This window comes from Sardina pilchardus, chromosome 2 (assembly GCF_963854185.1).
Source record: "Sardina pilchardus chromosome 2, fSarPil1.1, whole genome shotgun sequence".
Classification (NCBI taxonomy): domain Eukaryota; kingdom Metazoa; phylum Chordata; class Actinopteri; order Clupeiformes; family Clupeidae; genus Sardina; species Sardina pilchardus.
In genome coordinates this window covers 25,193,976-25,213,130 of record NC_084995.1, presented here as the reverse complement: position 1 = coordinate 25,213,130, position 19,155 = coordinate 25,193,976, and the positions used below count along the sequence as shown (strand labels likewise).

At 42.9% G+C, this 19,155-nt stretch overlaps 1 protein-coding gene across 1 annotated transcript; it reads left to right on the top strand.

Moving 5' to 3' along the window:
- The first annotated feature begins 253 nt into the window (after window positions 1-253).
- smarca5 (SWI/SNF related, matrix associated, actin dependent regulator of chromatin, subfamily a, member 5) lies at window positions 254-12,005 on the top strand. The gene is made up of 24 exons (XM_062523275.1): window positions 254-520; window positions 2,096-2,218; window positions 2,493-2,659; window positions 2,834-2,934; window positions 3,045-3,145; window positions 3,371-3,550; window positions 4,115-4,270; window positions 4,398-4,529; window positions 4,852-4,920; window positions 5,035-5,144; window positions 5,837-6,063; window positions 7,056-7,177; window positions 7,340-7,492; window positions 7,818-7,950; window positions 8,360-8,508; window positions 8,890-9,012; window positions 9,152-9,259; window positions 9,386-9,499; window positions 9,655-9,777; window positions 9,911-10,043; window positions 10,166-10,284; window positions 10,382-10,594; window positions 11,061-11,171; window positions 11,419-12,005. The coding sequence occupies exons 1-24, from the start codon at window positions 449-451 to the stop codon at window positions 11,482-11,484; spliced, it is 3,105 nt and encodes a 1,034-aa protein (XP_062379259.1). The 5' UTR covers window positions 254-448; the 3' UTR covers window positions 11,485-12,005.
- The last annotated feature ends 7,150 nt before the right edge of the window (window positions 12,006-19,155 follow it).

Below are 19,155 nucleotides of genomic sequence, written 5' to 3'. Positions count from 1 at the left end.
GGTAATTTATGCAGGCTCGTGCAGTCTGAAATAGACTGATGTCAAAGATACTTGATTACTAATCCTCTCTGCTGATATCATTTAATAGCATAATAACCTGGCTGTAACTTTTTTTTTTTTTTTTAACTCTCGTTAACTTCAGCTCTGTGAGTACAGGCTGTACCCTCTTATGCCTTTTTCGGACCTGTAGGTGGCAATGAGGAGCATTTCAAGCGGGGGCGACCCGCCAATGAATCATCATAGCAAGGGAAGAAGAACACAAAAGCCGGGCAGAGGGACCTACGCGTATGAGCGCATGGTTTTGTTCCTCCTCTCTCTGTTGTAAATAAACTTAGTAGTGCCATTTTGTCTTTTTTTGTTTCGTATTTATTTGGATTTCGAAACTTGAGGGTCTTAAGGGGAAGACTTGTTCATCTTTGATCAAATATATTTACCTAATTGCCCGAGAATGTCCGACCAGGAGAACGGCGTGGACAAGCGGGAAGAGAAGCCTGAACTTGAAGCCGGGGCAGAGCCAGAGGTAAGAAAAGTAGCTAGCTAGCTAACGCGAGTTTGATTTGTAATCAAGTTACGACTCTGTCATGTTGACATTTTTGAATAGCCTTGTGTTATTATAGGTGAATGTTTCCGTATTCTCGTTGTTTTTGCGAATAATATCAAGTGATGTCTCAAAATTACAAGAAGCTCTTATCTGACCTCGTTTGTTAGAAAGTGATGCCAGTTTCTTAGAGCAGATGCGCCAAACAATGGCAACATCAGTGATAGCAATTTAGCTGTTATTTAGCCAGTTAGCTAGTTAGCTAAAGACCTAAGGCATCCATTTTCTCTGACCCGTTGCATCTCTGTGACACATATAATCCAATTTACTGTTTAAATTACATTGTTTTAGTCTAACTTTATTGATTTATTTAAAATCATCTCTTCTTAAAGTTAGAGTTGCTTCTGATTTGATGCTAGCCAGCTTGCTAAGTGATCAATACGTAATGCATCCTTATGAAACAGCACTTGCGTCCTGACACGATGGGTAACGTAATGGCTAATTGAATGATTTTGTGTTGTTCATGGTTCTCGGCAAATATTTATGTGAATGTAACTATTTTAAGCTAGGATAACTATATACCTAAACTTAGTCACCGAATGAAGTGATAGCCATCATTTAGTGAGTAACTTAACGCGGGCTGTTAGCTTTGGAGTGCGTGGATCAAACAAGTGAAGATGCGCCAACGTTAGTTCAGAATGCTTGATGATAACGTTAGCGTTTCCAAACCTTTTTACTAGTATCACATGCAGGGCAATGTCCCTAAGATAGTTTTACAATTCAAACTAACGGACTTAGCTGTTTTTCTCACTTAGTCCGTGTTTAGATATTGTTATGTAAATGATGTAAGAGGTAAATAAAGTGGTAAGATGTGCGTCTATTGCTAGTTTTCGTTTGCTAGCCACCTAGCCAAACCAAGCTAGCTCGACTGCTTGACCGCCGTGTTCTCAGGTTTGTTTTGAAAATGTTGGCAGCTCCTTAACGTTGGCATCTAGGCTCCCTGGACACAGATCCATCAAATTTAAACACATATTGTCCTTGTAGAATTACCTTTATATGATCCACAAATGTAAATGTAAATCTCAAACCAGTTTAGGACTGTTTTCGTACTTTGCTGCTGATTTCCGTTGATAAAGCCGCGGCGGCCTACCATGTGTCCGCGCGGAGCAGTCTTGCTGGGTCTGACCGGACTGACAATGAATGGAAAAGAAATCTGAAAAGCAAGTTTATCATTGTAACGTGAGCGTGATATATTCAGACTCAATTTGTGAATGTTCAGTGGGCGGTTTACGCGTTTGGAATATGTAACCGAGACCGTGCTTGGACGCCTTCATTTTGTAGCGCTACAAAATATCCGGTGACGACCGATGACATCACTCCATAACACTTGGTTTCTAAACTCTCATGTGCTAGCAACGTACTTTGATGCAGCGTGTGTTTTAAGATATATTTTGGACAGGAACTTATTTCCACGTACTAACATGTCTCGCACGCAGTGTTGTATAACGGTGACAGAAATGCAGTTTCACTGATTTTGACCTGTTTTTTTTTTTATAGGATGAAGCATCCAATACTGTCAAGGATGAGGCCTCTGAGACCGGGGAGGGGAGCAAAGAAGAGGAATCCTCCTCTTCCTCTCCGAAAGATTCGGTGTTATTGCCAGCATATGAAGAGAAAGTGGTGAGGACTTTGCTCGGTGTAAATTGTGCAAATTCTGAATATGTCAAAAAATAATCAACACACTTTTGTGCTCCAAAAGATGGACAATAATATTGCCATGATGACTGTTGAATAGATGAATCCTCGCGCAAACCATCAACAAATGATGGATTAAGATATTTGTGTGTAATCAGCATACACTTTAAGAACCAGGAACTGAAGCACAGTGTACAGAAGTGTGTCCTATGATGGTTTGGTAGAACATTTACTAACGTTATCTCCCCCTCTTTCTTAGGAAACGGATCGAACCAACCGCTTTGAATACCTCCTGAAACAGACTGAGCTGTTTGCTCACTTTATCCAGCCTGCGGCTCAGAAGACCCCCACCTCTCCACTGAAGATGAAGCCGGGGCGTCCCCGCATCAAGAAGGATGAGAAGCAGAATCTGCTCTCAGCAGGAGAGTGAGTACCCCCCTTTCCTGTTACCAAATTAGATTTTTTTGAGTTACATAGTTACAGTTTATCCTCTCTGGCTGATTGCTGTTATTATTATTATTGTTGTGCTGTGGCTATCTCATTGCCCATGAAAATAATTAGTAAGGGTCACTGACGAGTGCATTTCCTGCATTGTTACAGCAACCGTCACCGGCGTACAGAGCAGGAGGAGGATGAGGAGTTGTTGAGCGAAAGTAACAAAACCACCAACGTGTGCACACGTTTTGATGACTCTCCCTCCTGTAAGACATACTTTTATGTTACCCCTCTATCCCTGTTGTGACACTGTCCAAATACCCTGACGTAGATATTGCCTCTCTAATTTTGCCTGGGAATGTATGTGTCCTTGCAGATGTAAAAACTGGTAAACTCAGGGACTATCAGGTTCGGGGGTTAAACTGGCTCATTTCCCTTTATGAGAATGGCATCAATGGGATCCTCGCTGATGAGATGGTATGCTAATCCTTGTCTACATCTCTTCACATTTTCAACCGTTAATCTACCGTTAATATACACATTTATCGGTATATACCGTTAATATACACATTTAGAACCGTTAATATACTTTTCAGATAGTTTGCAGTAAGACCTGAATAATAATGAATAATGAAGAATAATGTGTGCTTAGACTCATCTCTATCTCTTTGTCCCCCCCCCATCTTTCTTTCACCATGCTAGGGTCTGGGGAAGACCCTTCAGACCATCTCACTGCTCGCTTACATGAAGCACTACCGGAACATCCCAGGGCCACACATGGTTTTGGTGCCCAAGTCGACGCTGTACAACTGGATGAATGAGTTTAAGCGCTGGGTGCCCTCTCTCAGAGCTGTCTGCCTCATTGGTGACAGGGAACAGAGGGTGAGCATCACCTGCTCCGTACACCTCAGTTCTATACCTGGTAGCCCTGTCAAAACTCCCATATCATTTTGGTTATAATATTGAGATCCGTTTGGTGACATAAATGCACAGAATGACCAGGGCCGATATGATCTGGTGACTTTTGGGGGCAGTTGTTGGACACGCATTATAATGGCGGCATTATTTTTTTTTTACAATTGATTGGACTTGTATGTTGGCAGCTGGCTTGTGTACACTTGCATAGTTACATTTTATTGTTTCTGGCTGGGTGTTGTGTAGTATTGTGTGTTGCATTAACTTATGCAGACATTAGCTAATTAAATGTTATCAATTGTAATATTACTGTAATATTACGGTTCCAGGTTATAGTATTACTTCTAATCTGGGAGCATATTAAAGTGTTGTGGTAATACTGAAAACTGTTTCAGCTCACTTAACTAATGTTGTGTCTCAGCACAGAGAAGTTCCTGTTTTCAGCTTGAGGGCTAGTGTTGTCCCAGCAAGGCTGTGCTGTGTTGTGTAGCCACATTCTCTCTTACCGTATTCTCCTCTCCTTTATCTCAGAATGCGTTCATCCGTGACACGCTGTTGCCAGGGGAGTGGGACGTGTGTGTGACCTCCTATGAGATGCTCATCATTGAGCGGGCCGTCTTCAAGAAGTTCAACTGGAGGTACCTAGTCATTGATGAGGCCCATCGCATCAAGAATGAAAAGTCAAAGGTCAGTAAGGGCAGTAACTGTTCTTTAGCACTTGAGCCACTTGAATGCTTCAGTTACTTGCCCGGTGCAGCCTCCCTGTTAGCAACTTAATGATTTATGTCTGATGTCTGTTTTGTATGTTTTGTAGCTATCAGAAATCGTTCGTGAGTTCAAGACTACCAACCGTCTGCTGCTGACTGGAACCCCACTCCAGAATAACCTTCACGAGCTGTGGGCCCTGCTCAACTTCCTGCTGCCTGATGTCTTCAACTCATCTGAGGTATGAGTCCTCTTTGATTTTTACTTTACTTTTCAAAGCTTACAGTTACATTTATCAAAAAGCAACTTACAAAAACTTATCAGCTTACAAAATCGATCTTTCTTCTATATGTGTGTGTTTTTTTTCCCTCCAGCACATAGTCAAAGTAACAAGTGTTGCTGCTGGTAGACTGTAATATTGTTGTATAAAGTTAATCAGACTTCAAGTAGAACAGGGATATATGGAAATCAGCCTCATATTAGAATAAAATGTTTTGCAGTGATGCATTCCAAACAATGTATGAATTGCATAAAATTGACCCCCTCCCTGTTTTCTTTTAAAGGACTTTGATTCCTGGTTTGACACAAACAACTGCTTGGGGGACCAGAAACTTGTGGAACGTCTGCACACTGTGAGTGCTCCAGCCCTGTAGTCTGATGTGTTCACTGTAACACAGCCGTCATGCATTGGGCCTCATGAAGCCCCATGAAGCTCTGTTGTGATCATGTTCTCTCCTGCCATCCAGGTCTTGCGTCCTTTCCTGCTGCGTCGTATCAAAGCTGATGTGGAGAAATCTCTGCTTCCCAAGAAGGAGGTGAAGATGTATGTTGGGCTCAGCAAGATGCAGAGAGAATGGTAAAATACACTTACACTTTTATAGCACGGACACATCCCATATTCTATCTGTGGATTATGACAGAAGGTAGTGTTAAGAATTTAGGGAATTATATGGTATTACATATGGCGATTAAACCCAAATTAAATCTATTTTGTATTTGCCTGTAAAATCTCTCTTTGTTTTGTGATCAACATTTTCTTTTTATTAGAAAAGACTTTTAAGCAAATAAATTGAACACTTCACAGTTTACATTGAACATACAAACCACAAACTACAGTACAGTACAGCACACTCAACATACAGCTAATGAGGCACATAATGAGATGGTGATAGAGACAAAATAAAACAGTTCCGATGTCTATTCAAGTTGATAGTGGATGCGTTGTATCAACTGAGGTAGAGACTGAGGTATTCTTGTGTCTACTCGAGCTTTGCTTATGTGAATAGTTCAGTGGATGCGTTGTATCAACTGAGGTAGAGACTGAGTTATTCTTGTGTCTACTCGAGCTTTGCTTATGTGAATAGTTCAGTGGACTAGTTGTGTCCCCCACTTTTAAGCTGAGTAACCTGTGAGTTAGGCGCCACAAGATGGCAATAGAAATTCACCAAAGTGCAGCTGTGTAGTGACTGTGGGAGTATTTGATGCTGCGGGAGTGCAGCCTTCATAGTCGTCCCTGATGAATTGTCTCTTGGTCTCTGGACTTCTCAGGTACACAAAGATCTTGATGAAGGATATCGACATTCTCAACTCGGCGGGTAAGACCGATAAAATGCGCCTGCTGAACATTCTGATGCAGCTGAGGAAGTGCTGTAACCACCCCTACCTGTTTGATGGCGCCGAGCCCGGGCCTCCCTACACCACTGACTCTCACCTGGTGGTCAACAGCGGCAAGATGGTCGTGTTGGACAAGCTGCTGCCTAAGATGAAGGCCCAAGGTAAAGGAACAAGAATTATAGTCACACATGAAAGCACTGAAGTCACTCAGGCTTTAAAACTAAAGCTGTGTGTTAAATGGAGCAGTACTTAACTCAATGTGCCACTCAACTCTTGGTACAGGCCATGGTTATCTCCCTCCTAATAGGCCTCCCGGCTTGCATGGTGAAAGCCCTACAGATAGTCCTGAACATAGTGCCGCTTCGGGTTTTGAACCACGTTTAGTCACGTCTTAAATTTATGCGTCCATTCATTGATTCTACCATCGTCTTTTTCCCCTGAGAAATACGCTGGCGGCGGCATTCATTAGTTTCGCTCGTGGTAGTTCTGTCTGAGAAATCTGGGTGTTATCACAGCGTTCCAGAACTACAAGGTCCCTGTGGCAGTGCAGCAAACAGACTTGTTGGAAGAATTTAATTGCTGGACTTTCACAGAAACCTGCGAATTCTGGGGGATTTTTTTTTTTTGTATCTTGTGTATGTCATATATTTAAATCATAATGGTAATAAAAAGGTTTTCAAAAGTATTACATTTGACTGACCGAACCCTGCAGAAATCTTGCATACGCACCAGGCAATCCAGACTATTCTCCTTTGTAGCTCCCCAATTCACCACAATCCCTAGTTACCAATCACCACCAGAGCAGGGATGTCCCTCTTTGTCAATCTTTAAGGATCTCTCTACTTTCTACCACCTCCTAACACTTTGAAGAAACATGACATGCCTAACACTCAAACTGACCATGCACTCTCTTCTACACACTGCTATCTATTCTCTCTCTTTCTCTGTGTCTTTTGCTGAATGTAGAGGTAGTATTTGTTTGTTACTCAATGGCAGGAGTCTCAAACTGATCAGCAGCATAAACGTCAGCATAAACAGCATAAAGAAACATAAGTCATTGCATATGGCTGTGTGTGAGATCTCATTTGATGGTCACCCAAGGCTTTAGATTGGTTGTCTGAGAAACGGCGCACTGACACTCTTCCTCTCTTAGGGTCCCGTGTGCTCATCTTCAGTCAGATGACCAGGGTGCTGGACATCCTGGAGGACTACTGTATGTGGCGTAACTATGGTTACTGCCGTCTAGATGGACAGACCCCTCACGAAGAGAGACAGGTAATGAATCTCTGTTTTATCTTTTGGAACACTGGGATATAAGTCAAGTCGGCTCAGAGATGAAAAAAAAATACAATATGTATATTGAAAATAAATATTTTCTATTTTCTTTCTCACGATTTCTCTGCATGTATTCTTCTGTTCCCTCCATCTTTCTTTTAGATCTCCATTAACGCCTTCAATGAGGAGAACAGCTCCAAGTTCATCTTCATGCTGAGCACCAGGGCTGGAGGCCTGGGCATCAACTTGGCCACAGCTGATGTGGTCATCATCTATGACTCTGACTGGAACCCACAGGTCGACCTGCAAGCCATGGTCAGTACATAGCGCACTGAAATGTTTTGCATTGATGACCTATACACCACATGACTTAAAACACAGTCTGAGTAACTTGTTGTACTGAGCACTGGGCACACGAGAGGTAGCCTGGTCCTACCATACTCTCGTACATTCGTAATGTTCATTCATTCTGTCGCTGATTGGACCTGCACATTTCTGTCCTGAGAAAACTCGCGAATATACCGCAGACCCAGAACTCTCTGTACAGTATGGTAGGACCAGGCTACACTAGAGGCATTTCCTCAAAGAACCTGGAAAACATCAGAAATGAAAATGCTTTGTCTCGCCCCTCCACCTCTAGGATCGTGCTCACAGAATCGGTCAGAAGAAGCAAGTGCGTGTGTTCCGCTTCATCACGGAGAACACGGTGGAGGAGCGCATCGTGGAGAGGGCCGAGATGAAGCTGCGCTTGGATTCCATCGTCATCCAGCAAGGTACGTGCATGCGAATGATCTTTTTTTCCCCACTTGTCTATATTTATGTACATATACAGTGCAACTTGCACCAAAAAATCATACAGGTTTGCTCAAAGACATACACTTACTTTCATGTGCTTAAACGTTTTGTTATGTCCACATTTGTCAGGCTGACTTAACATGTATACTCAGAGATGTGGGTCCAGTTTTCCTGTAGTTAATGCAGAGGGAAAACACGGTACAGACTAGAATGGTGCACCCTGTCAGGGTTGATGAGCTGAAGAGTTTTATTTATTTTTATTGCACTCAAAGGCATTTCGGCTGGGAAATTATCTTAACAATATAACCCTTGCAGAAATCCTCTGATGAAACCCAAATTGCTTGTATCAGATCTGGTACAAATGGAGTATCTCGTTTCCCCTCACAGGACGCCTTGTGGACCCGAGCGCGAACAAGCTCGGTAAAGACGAGATGTTGAACATCATCAGGCACGGAGCCACTCACGTCTTCGCCTCCAAGGAGAGTGAGATCACTGATGAGGACATTGATGAGATCCTGGAAAGAGGAGAGAAGAAGGTACAGGCTTTTGTGCTGTGGCTCTGGAGATTTACAGGGAATGCACAAAGAAACCCTTATATTTTCACTGCACATTTCAATGCCAGAAACACAGATTTCTCCTGGGCAATCCATATGTTGGTGTTTTCCATCATTTATAATCTTGTGTAGCATATTGCATGTAGGTTTATTGTCGACTTTCTTGTGGCACTTTAATGGGCACAAAATTTGGTAGAGGTTGTGCTAAACCTGTATTGGCCCTTCTGCTATTTCCACAAAGAAATGGGCTATATAAGAACAGGAAGATGGTGCCGCACTGCTCAGTGGTCCCTAATCAAATAATCTAATCTGATGGTCTGTTCTGTCCATCTGAGTCCTCACATGTATTGTGTGCCCCACCAGACTGAGGAGTTGAAGGAAAAGATGGGCAAACTTGAAGAAGGCTCCCTGCGGAACTTTACCATGGAAAACACAGAAAACAGCGTCTACACCTTTGAAGGAGAGGATTACAGGGAAAAGAAAAAGGCAAGTTTATTTTTGCTACAATATGTTTAGGATAATTGCAGACTAATACTGTGGCATACAATTCTGTTAATGTTTAGGTGTTCAGTCCTAGTTCTAGCACCAAGCATGTTGTTGAACTTCTTCGTCGCTGTAATTCCAGGTCCTCACAAACTGGATCGAGCCACCGAAGCGAGAGCGGAAGGCTAACTATGCCGTCGACGCATACTTCAGGGAGGCACTGCGTGTCAGTGAACCCAAAGCTCCCAAGGTGAGGAGTCCAACTCCCTTCTGTTGAATTAGTGTGTTTTAGATTTATAAGGTGCTAAGCAGTCTGTTTTTAAAAATGTTTTTTTTATCGTTGTTTGAAAATGAATATCCATGAATGTTTTATCAGGCTCCCAGACCTCCCAAGCAACCCAACGTTCAGGACTTCCAGTTCTTCCCACCAAGACTCTTTGAGTTATTGGAGAAAGAGATCCTCTACTATAGAAAAACCATCGGCTACAAGGTACTGCTTCTTGCACTGTGATTTTTCACATTCTTTCTGTCTCCTTCAGGAATATAATAGATATTTAATGATTTAAATTTAAGGATGAAACAGGTGCAAATGTACATCAGACTAGCAAGTACAGTATGAGATGGTTGATGTTGGTTTGCCAACAGGTTCCACGTAACCCTGAGCAGCCAAACTCGGCACAAGTGCAGAAGGAGGAGCAGGCAAAGATTGATGAGGCCGAACCTCTGACTGAGGAAGAGCTGGAGGAGAAGGAGAACCTGCTCACACAGGTAACCATGACGACGTGTTAGGATTGGCACCCGCTCTTAATTTAGAGATCATGAAGATGCAACAAAACCCTTTTATCTGCTGTACAGTACAAACGATCAATCGTCAAATTCTTGCTTATGCTCTCTCTGATAGGGATTCACCATCTGGAACAAGCGTGACTTTAACCAGTTCATCAAGGCCAATGAGAAGTGGGGCCGTGATGACCTTGAGAACATTGCTCGAGAAGTTGAAGGCAAAACACCAGAGGAGGTCATGGAATATTCTGGTATGTTGGGTGCGTTTGTCAAGTTTTGATGGACTATTTCAGTGTTGATCTGAAACTAATTGTGTGTGTGTGTGTGTGTGTGTGTGTGTGTGTGTGTGTGTGTGTGTGTGTGTGTGTTCTAGCTGTGTTCTGGGAACGATGCAATGAACTGCAGGATATTGAGAAAATCATGGCCCAAATTGAGAGGGGAGAGGCCAGGATTCAGAGGAGGATCAGCATAAAGAAAGCACTGGACTCAAAGGTAAGGGTCACCTGAACAATCCTCCTCAAAAGACCAGCAGCTTTCTGAAACCACACCTCCCAGATCTCCGGTTCAAACTCTGTTTGTTTGGTGACAGATTGGTCGCTACAAGGCTCCGTTCCATCAGCTGCGCATCTCCTACGGAACCAACAAGGGCAAGAACTACACCGAGGAGGAGGACCGCTTCCTCATCTGTATGTTACACAAGCTGGGCTTCGACAAGGAGAGTGTCTACGACGAGCTGCGCCAGTGCATCCGAAACTCGCCACAGTTCCGCTTCGACTGGTTCCTCAAGTCCCGTACCGCCATGGTGAGTAATTGAATTCCATGGTTGGCCAGCGCTGACTGAAATGAGATGGTTGGTGAGTGCTTGTTGCAGAGAATAGTTCGCTTCATTAAGATTGGCTAACGGCGCTGCCACTTGCATTCACAGCAAGTTTGAAGTGAAAGGGATGGGGAGATGTAACGATTTATCAGCTGTGTCTGCCTTAGTTGTTTGGTTGGTTGTTTTCTAATTTCATAAGATTAAGGTACCATTTCATTTTCATCTGTTTTGATGGTAATCGAGATACTATTCAATTTAGACTGAACTGAATGTCGATAACTATTTAGAAGAAGCCAAACAAAGCTAAGAGTGGGAATATCATGCCATGATATTCACATGTGTCTTTACTTTTTGCCTACTGTTCTCAATGATTCCATGTGTCAACCAGTGTTAACTTATTCAATTTCATCGGAGGAGTCTTGATGTTAAGAAATCTTGTATTCCTTCACAGGAACTGCAGAGGAGGTGTAACACACTGATTACGCTAATTGAGCGAGAGAACATGGAATTGGAAGAGAGGGAGAAGGCAGAGAAGAAAAAGAGAGGTCCTCGTACATCTTCAGTAAGTTTCTTCAACTCCCCCCCCCCCCCCCCCCCAATAATTTTGCAGCTGGTATAGAAGACAAATGTACATGTGAACAAGACATTTTCAGTTTCAGTTCATACATTTTGACATTGTGCAGCGTAAAGTAAAGTTTTGTCCTTTTAAAATGTTCATCGTTTACACTACACATACCTTTAGGCATACAAATCCTTGTACAAATGGGGCAAGTGACATTTACATTTTTTTCCGCCTTGTCTCTCTTCAGGCTCAGAAACGCAAGGCTGAGGGGACTCCAGACGGTCGTGGACGCAAGAAGAAGCTCAAGTTGTAAGGGGCACGTAGCACAGGGGTTACTGTTCAAGGGGTTAGGGGTAACCACCTCCATGCCCCCCCCTCAAAAAAACAGCGGGGCCAATGGCAAGGGGTGGAGATGTGCTTGTTAGTGTACTTGTTACGGGTCCTGCTCACGTACTGTACCAGATCGTATTAAAGTATCAAACCTGCTTCACAAGGGTAGCATCTCGCTGTTGGTAGGGAGTAGTGATAGGACTGCCCCCCCCCCCCCCCCCCCCCCTTTAGTCTCGTAAGCCCATTCTACAGCTCTGCGGATATATGCTTTATTTTGTAATTTTTCTTTTAAATATCCCGCCCCTTCCTTTTTTAACCGTAATTTGTGAGGTAAGAAAATAGATGTATTTATGCCTGTTCGTTATGTACCGCATTCCAGTACTTGTATTGATATGTATTGCATCTTCCCCCCCTTTTTTCCCCCCTTTATATTGTACCTACCTACTTGAGTAGTGTAGAACTTATCTTTTTTTGGAACGTGTCACTAATAAATACCCTTTTGTATATTTGTGTCAAGCTGAGATTTCTTTTGCTCAATGTAATTTAACTGAAGAACATGTATCCCAAATTCACTGACTTTCAAACCATACCTTATTGAAATGGAGTTTCACCTTATACTCCTTGTCTCATTTAAATATGCTTACCTAGCTTCATAAGATATTACATGGGTTTGCTTTTTGTCAAGTGAATTCAAGGTTTTGATGACTTGATTTCAGCACATGCACATCATATGCTGCACTATTCCAATTTGATTTTGAAGGGAATTGCAGATGCACAAACGAACTGTTTTCTTGTATGAATAATTGCCTTGTTTTGAGGCTGGATTGAGCAATAGATGATTTCAGCAGAACTCTAAATACCTGTTGCAAATGAGCACAGATCGTGGCGTTATATGAACTCGGATTCATGAAGCCACTTCTAGCGCTGGATTTGAGCAATGCATGCTGGGCCTGACCCAATTATAACATGATCACACATTGATTAGCAGACCACGCAGAGGTGAGAGACGGTCACCAAAGTAGAATGGTGTGCTGCTACATTTACCTTCTATAAAATACCCAAAGCAATACCATGAAAGACTATGTAAGTATATCGTTGGAAGTACTATCCTTAAGCTAGCCAATGATGCATTAGGCCTACATTATGTGATTGTGGTGTTTCCGCACGACACAAGATTTAGTAGCATGGTCGGACAGACCTTTATGGCCGCCCGCTGAAAACAAATGGGGCAGGTTGTCATGATATGGGAGGGCAGCTGAACGTAAATCAAATTACTTTGGTTAATCTCGTTGGGGTTTTTGAGTTGGTGGGTTTGAGTCACTTATGTTTTGAACCAGCCATACATCAGTTCAGTACACTTATTTTTCCACTGTCTCACCAACATCCCACATTAGCCTACGTTTTTTCGTTTTGTTTTTCAGTCGACATTTTATTTCCCTCACTTGAACAGCACACACACAGTAAGGCCTTGTCATGACATCCTGCAATGTTATTCTGTAAAATAAGTTTACAGAGGCCATCTGGTAACGGTTGAGTAGTTTTTGCGAGCGACAGAGACAATTTAAGCAGTGATTCTCTTTGATAGAGAAGCTGAAACATGACATCAACAGAGAATGTGCAAGTATCACGTAGGCCAAAAATGAAACACTAAATTGAAATTCGCTAGATGGCACTGTAGGTCGACTTTTTGTAGTGCGACGCAGCCACAAACTGATATTGACGCGACACGCGGGAAGAGATGAAGTTGCAGCACCCTAAGCAGAAGCAGTAAGGTTTAATTTAACGTCTGAGATACCATGCCGCGGCCGCCCACATTGGTAATATGTAGCCTAGTAGATGTAGGCCATAGGTGTCTTTTTGGTTTGAGTTGCGTTATGAGCCCATCTTCCCTACATCTACAGCTGAGTCTTTTCAGCCTGTCAGTCGAAAAAAAAAACTGTTGGCCAGCGCACTCATGGCGTTATGAGCCCATCTTCCCTACATCTACAGCTGAGTCTTTTCAGCCTGTCAGTCGGGAAAAAAAACTGTTGGCCAGCGCACTCATGGCGTAATACCTCATGTAACAGCTGTATTCAACCGAAATATAATTTTTATCAGCCACAATAAGCTCTGTTTGAAAAGTAGCCTACTTCGTTTTTTTATGGAAAGGATGGACCTATATATCTATATATGTTTCTGAATCTATATGGCCTGAAGGCTACACCAGCCTACATTTTCTGCAAAATGAATGTGTTTGGTAAACCAGTGTTGGATTTATGAGTGACACAGACTTCCAATTTATTTCTGCAATATAGCATATGGTAAGTCAGTTGGCTCAGCTTGACAGCCATATTTTAATGTCATGAATCCATATTCAGTCACACATCAGAATTTACGCTGGGCTCCATCTGTTTGCAATGTTGCACTGCTGATTTCAGCTCCGTGATTGTTGGATAAAGGACTTAATGAGAGTTTTTTTTTTTTTAACAGGACGTTATGTATGGAGTGGTGTAATTGAGGGAGGTAATTGACAGTGCTTTAGGCATGTGCTACCAGGGCTAGAAGAGGTGGATATAGCCTACATTTGATACTAGAGGAAACTGCTACTCGGGCCTCTGCCTCGGCGTGGCGCAGAAAAGGTAGGCCTACACAATGGGTGCCTCTCATTTGGGCTTTTATGCATCCTCCCTTGCTCCTCGGGCCTCGGCCCTCGCTGATCTACATAAAGAATGATGGGGCGGCAACAATGGGATAGTCTATCCAGTGTTAGTTATAGATCAGTGGGAACGCCCCTCGAGGATCGAGTATCAAGGATCGAGGATCGAGGAGGCATGTTGAGAAAGCACCTAGTGTGTTAAAGAGGCTGAACATGAGGTAAGGTCTCTGAGGTGTAGAGCGCGTGTGCTAGATTCCGGTCCATGCCTTTATGCTACAACATACTGCACTGTAAATTGCTTTAGATAGAAATTCCAGCTAAATACATTAAACGTAAATATTAATACCACAAAACTGCACTCCAAGTCCCCACCCTACACACACACACACACACACACACACACACACTGTTCAATGTGTTGTTTTGATAAAATCAGTCATTATGCATTAAGGAAACAGACTGAAGCCTGACCTTCAGCGGCCAATGAATTTTGCTCAGCATTAACCACATTTAGCAATAACTGTCAGCCAATTACACTAATCTGAGAACCCAAATCCATCTGAGACAACGGACGTGCTGCTTCTACATAGCCAGGGACTTTCAGTGACTTGGAACACAAGCCCCTTTTTATATCCGACAGTCCCACAGCTCAGTATACACATTACACACACACACACACACACACACACACACACACACATACACACAAATAAATAAATGGACCCAAGTGAAGTAATGAAGCCTTCACAGATAGATTTAGATAGGACAATTGATTGAATCTATAAAAGTTCAACTTTTTCTACCTTTTATGCAGGACCACACCCATTTGATTACTTCAGTGTTCTAAGGTATTGTCTTGTTGGGAAAGAAGGAAAGAACAGGAAGAGTAGTCACATGGGTAATGGACCTGCGCTGTGTAGAGTATTGTCATTTCAACGGCAAGGTCACAGGTTCAGTTTCCAAGGCAACACACAGCAGCCTTTTCACTTGTACTCCACACATGCTCCTTTAGACCCAGACCCAATGAATCAATTCCTCCAGCCCACCTCCCCTTATCAGCCTGCCGCCATCGCCGCCTGGTTATCACTTACACTGTCTTTACATAGTAATACTCCAGCCTGAGCGAAGGAGTGCTGAGTAACATCTTAAACCTAAAGTGATCATTCTTGTTAGTCTCTAGTACTCGTGTGACAACGCAACGTGATATCCAGAAGATCATAAAGTGATGAGGAAGAAACATTCAGATAAAAATAGGGGAGATGTCAATAAATTAGATCAGAGGCACCTCATGCATTCTCTCTCTCACTCGCACGCACACACACACATGCCCCCACACACTATCTCTCTGTCAGACATCCTGTCACACTCAGACACACTCACCCATGCATGTTCTCAATTCCTTATCACCAATTCAGATAAAGCTATTTCCTCAGAAAACCCTTCGCCATGGCCCTGGTCGTCGCATTCTAATCAGGCGATGTGTGTTATCTCGTCGGCCTGGAGGATTGATAAGTCACAGGGGGAGGCTGCGTCGGACGCACTGGCAGTGTCTTAGCCAGCATTTGAGTAATGGAGCAGCAAGTCCCTGAGCTCCGTTTCACACCCAGCCTCTGGAATGGTGATGAGCCTGTGTGAGTGTGAGAGGGACTTGCTGCTCCACCAGAGGCAGCTGAGGTAACAGAGTTACTGAGAGAACCAGTCTGTGTCTGGATTTTTCAAACTCTGTCTCTTAATTTCTATTCTTCTCTTTCTCTTAATCTGTCTTTTTTTGTCTCTGTTTTTCTCTTTCTCTCCTCTCTGATCCTAATTTTGTACCCTGTCTCTTTCTCCACGGAACCTTTCTGAGTTGCTTGAATCACCAGCCTTGAAAATTGCCCTGTTTTAATTGGCTGGTAAAAGTGAATGGGTGTGAGACTGGCCTGGCTCCATTCCATGCTCTTAAGACTTAAAGTGTGTGCAAAGTGTTTAAACCTGCTTGCCCTTTCCCTAGCCCTTGAAGATATCCTTTAAACTTTTACCACTCTCTGTGGCTGTTATGGAACGAGCCGTCTTATATTGAGTGCTTCTTGGTAGCGCCTGAAGCAGCTCGGCCTAGAGCGTGGCGAATGGTCTTTGGTTCACAATCACAAGTCCATTTCTCTCCTTTCCCCTTCCATTATTAGGAAAGAGTTCTGATGCAGTCTAAACACTTTAGTGTTTTCATTTGCTAACATACACACAAGAGTCAGTAATGGATCTGTACTCAACACTGATGATGATGTGTGTAGAATGTGTTTTAGATTCAGATTCATACTTTACAGTTTGACATGGCTGGCTACATCAACATATTGAGGTAATTGACAGTACTTTGGGCATGTGCTACCAGGGCTAGAAGAGGTGGATATAGCCTACATTTGCTGCATAAAGCTTTTAAAATGGTGCAACTTAAATTGCGTCAAGCATTTCACAAGCCTAAACTATATGGTAACCTCAAAAGAGTCTTTTAGTTCTGCCTATGGTACTGTTTTTCCCCTTGTTGATGCTGCAAGTAAAGGACTGTATAGGCAGGAACCCAGAGGGGGAGAAGAGAACTCTCCTTCAGCATCATGGCTAAGGTGCAGGTGAGCCCATCGGATCTTTCATTCTGTGATGGAAAGAGGAAAATGGAGTTGGCAATGATCCTGCTGCAATGTTTATTACTCTCTTCAGCTCCTCAAAAAGACCCTTTATCAGTCTATCCCACACTGGGCTTTTGTACTCAAGGATAGGACAAATGAAGGTCGGGTGTATTTGTTTTAAAACTTCACACAGGAGACCAATGCTCTTGACAACACCGAGATAATGGAGCCTTGCCTCTTCTTGATAAGGGGCATCCCATGACCAATCAGATATTTGAACCCAGAGCAGTTGGAAAGTGGAGACGACTGATTGTCCAGAAATTGTTAGACAGTGGAGGGAATGTTGTCCTCCTGGAACTGTTTACCATATTTATGGCCTCAGCTCTGTTCTTTGTCAAAGAAAACTCCTGTTCCCATCCAGCCACTGAATCCAAGGCCCTCTGAGTCAGACAAGGTAGAGACCCAATCAGAAGTTCCATGATTGCAAGGTCATCCGCATATTTCAAAGGGGTAATAGAGGGAGGCAGCTGTGAATCTAGGCTGTTGATGCAAATGACAAAGAGCAGTATTTTTATGAGCTGAAGAACAAAAGGTTTTAATATGTGTAAAGTGTTGTGTCTGATGAGACACTTTTGCCAGACGAGTTCTGAGTCCTAACGGAGCAGCTGCCGTTGATAGGACCCAAGATATATTTAGACTACATAACATGTCACACTTTCTCATGTCTTAACCATGTTTGCCACATGGCAGAAAGTCTCAGATAATGACAAGGAATGATGAGGATAATGGAATGGAATGACAAGAAATTACAAGAGTAGGGCTACAGAGAAAGTCAAGAATCAGCATGGTGTCTGCACTGGTTGCTTTGAAGATATGAGTCATGATCTTGACTTGATGTCTCTCCACAGTAACAGACTTGAGGGTGAGATTAGATGGGCCCATATGTCTCAGTCCATTGCAGAAGAATGTGTCACTCTTAGCTCGTTATCCGAGTTTTAGTCTTGTTTTTAGGGTGTGCTATGGACACTTCAACTATTGCTAAGTGTCTCTAGTGGGATAGGAATATGGAGGATATGGGAGTACATGTGGAGGGTGGGCCAGTTTTGAACAAGATCTTGAGTCAAAAGTCACGTCCTCTGTGGAGTTAATGGGCTATGTGTAACTGTCAGAATGATGCGGTGTAAAACTGTTCTTTAGGTCTGATTGCAAGGAAATGGTTATTGGAATGAACACAGACGAAGTGATGACTTTTCCCATGTTACTTTCTTCAGAATGGCTCTGTAGTTGTGGTGAAGATTGATTACATGCTTGTCAAGTTGTTAGTTTTTTTTACACCTCCCCTGGTAGTTTAGTTACCCAAAATGTCTCTCAAACAAGAAAAGCCATACGACCATATTGTAAAGCGAACCATAATATTTACGAATGAAAAATCACATGTGAATGAAATCGATGGGCCTTCATCAAAATGTGAGTTTTATTTTGCCAGAGTAATTTTCCACTGCATGACTTTATGGCCTCTCCCCAGTCCTGATGTGTCTGTGCAGCAGGGGGACCCTATTTGTGTCCTAGAACCTAGAACAGTGTGTACCTGGAAGAATTACGAGTCTACAACTTAAAGAATGGAATTCGCCAATGTCTGATCTGCCTCACTGCACTTGGTGGTATATTGTACTTCTCCATATTAAAATCACAATGAGTTTTTTATTTGCAGTTGTGCGGTAGAAAGAGGGGGAGGGAGGAAGAGAGGGAGCGGGGCATTTTATGATGGTGGAATCAAGCAAGCGTTCCTTCAAATCATTTTGGTTTGAGTGGCTTTCTAAAATAGCTGCTGAGTTCAAATAGTCACAGGGATCTAATGAGACAAGCAGCTTCAGGCTGGGCAGGTGAGGCTCTCTCTACATGATATCACTCAGCTGCATGTGATTTCGACTTTACAGTCTGCTCATAGAACACAAGAGTGACTGAATTGATTGACTGTTTGATCTGCTGCCGTGAGACCCAATTGGCCAGAACCAGCTGTGCTCAGATTGCTCATCAGTGCTCTCTCAGAGACCCGGCTCCCAAGTTCATCAGCCAAACAAACCCCTTATTGGACCCTGAGTCCTCAAGTGCTCGGCTCAGTTATATGAGCAGTCCATTTACCAATATAGTTCCTGTGTGAGTATCGCATTTTCACAGAAGCACATAGCCTGAGTTTTATTGGAAAAGTGAGGGGAATGAATCATACTTTTTTCTTTTTTGATTTCATCATCTGCCCATGGAAGCGGTCCTGTTCTTGTTCTTTTAGCTACAGCAGTATGGCTCAGATAATGAAAAAGGACCTTTGCTTCCACTTGCACATTTTAAGTGGCTCCTATCAGAAGGATAGAAGGATTGGAGAGCAGGGACTTCTGGTCCAAGGCTACTCTTGAATCACTCAGAA

Coding starts and splice junctions, on each gene's coding strand:
- smarca5 (XM_062523275.1), top strand. CDS start 449: ATGTCCGACCAGGAGAACGGCGTGGACAAGCGGGAAGAGAAGCCTGAA. Junction 9,013..9,151: donor ATTACAGGGAAAAGAAAAAG/GCAAGTTTATTT, acceptor CTGTAATTCCAG/GTCCTCACAAACTGGATCGA. Junction 10,044..10,165: donor GGAGGTCATGGAATATTCTG/GTATGTTGGGTG, acceptor TGTGTGTTCTAG/CTGTGTTCTGGGAACGATGC.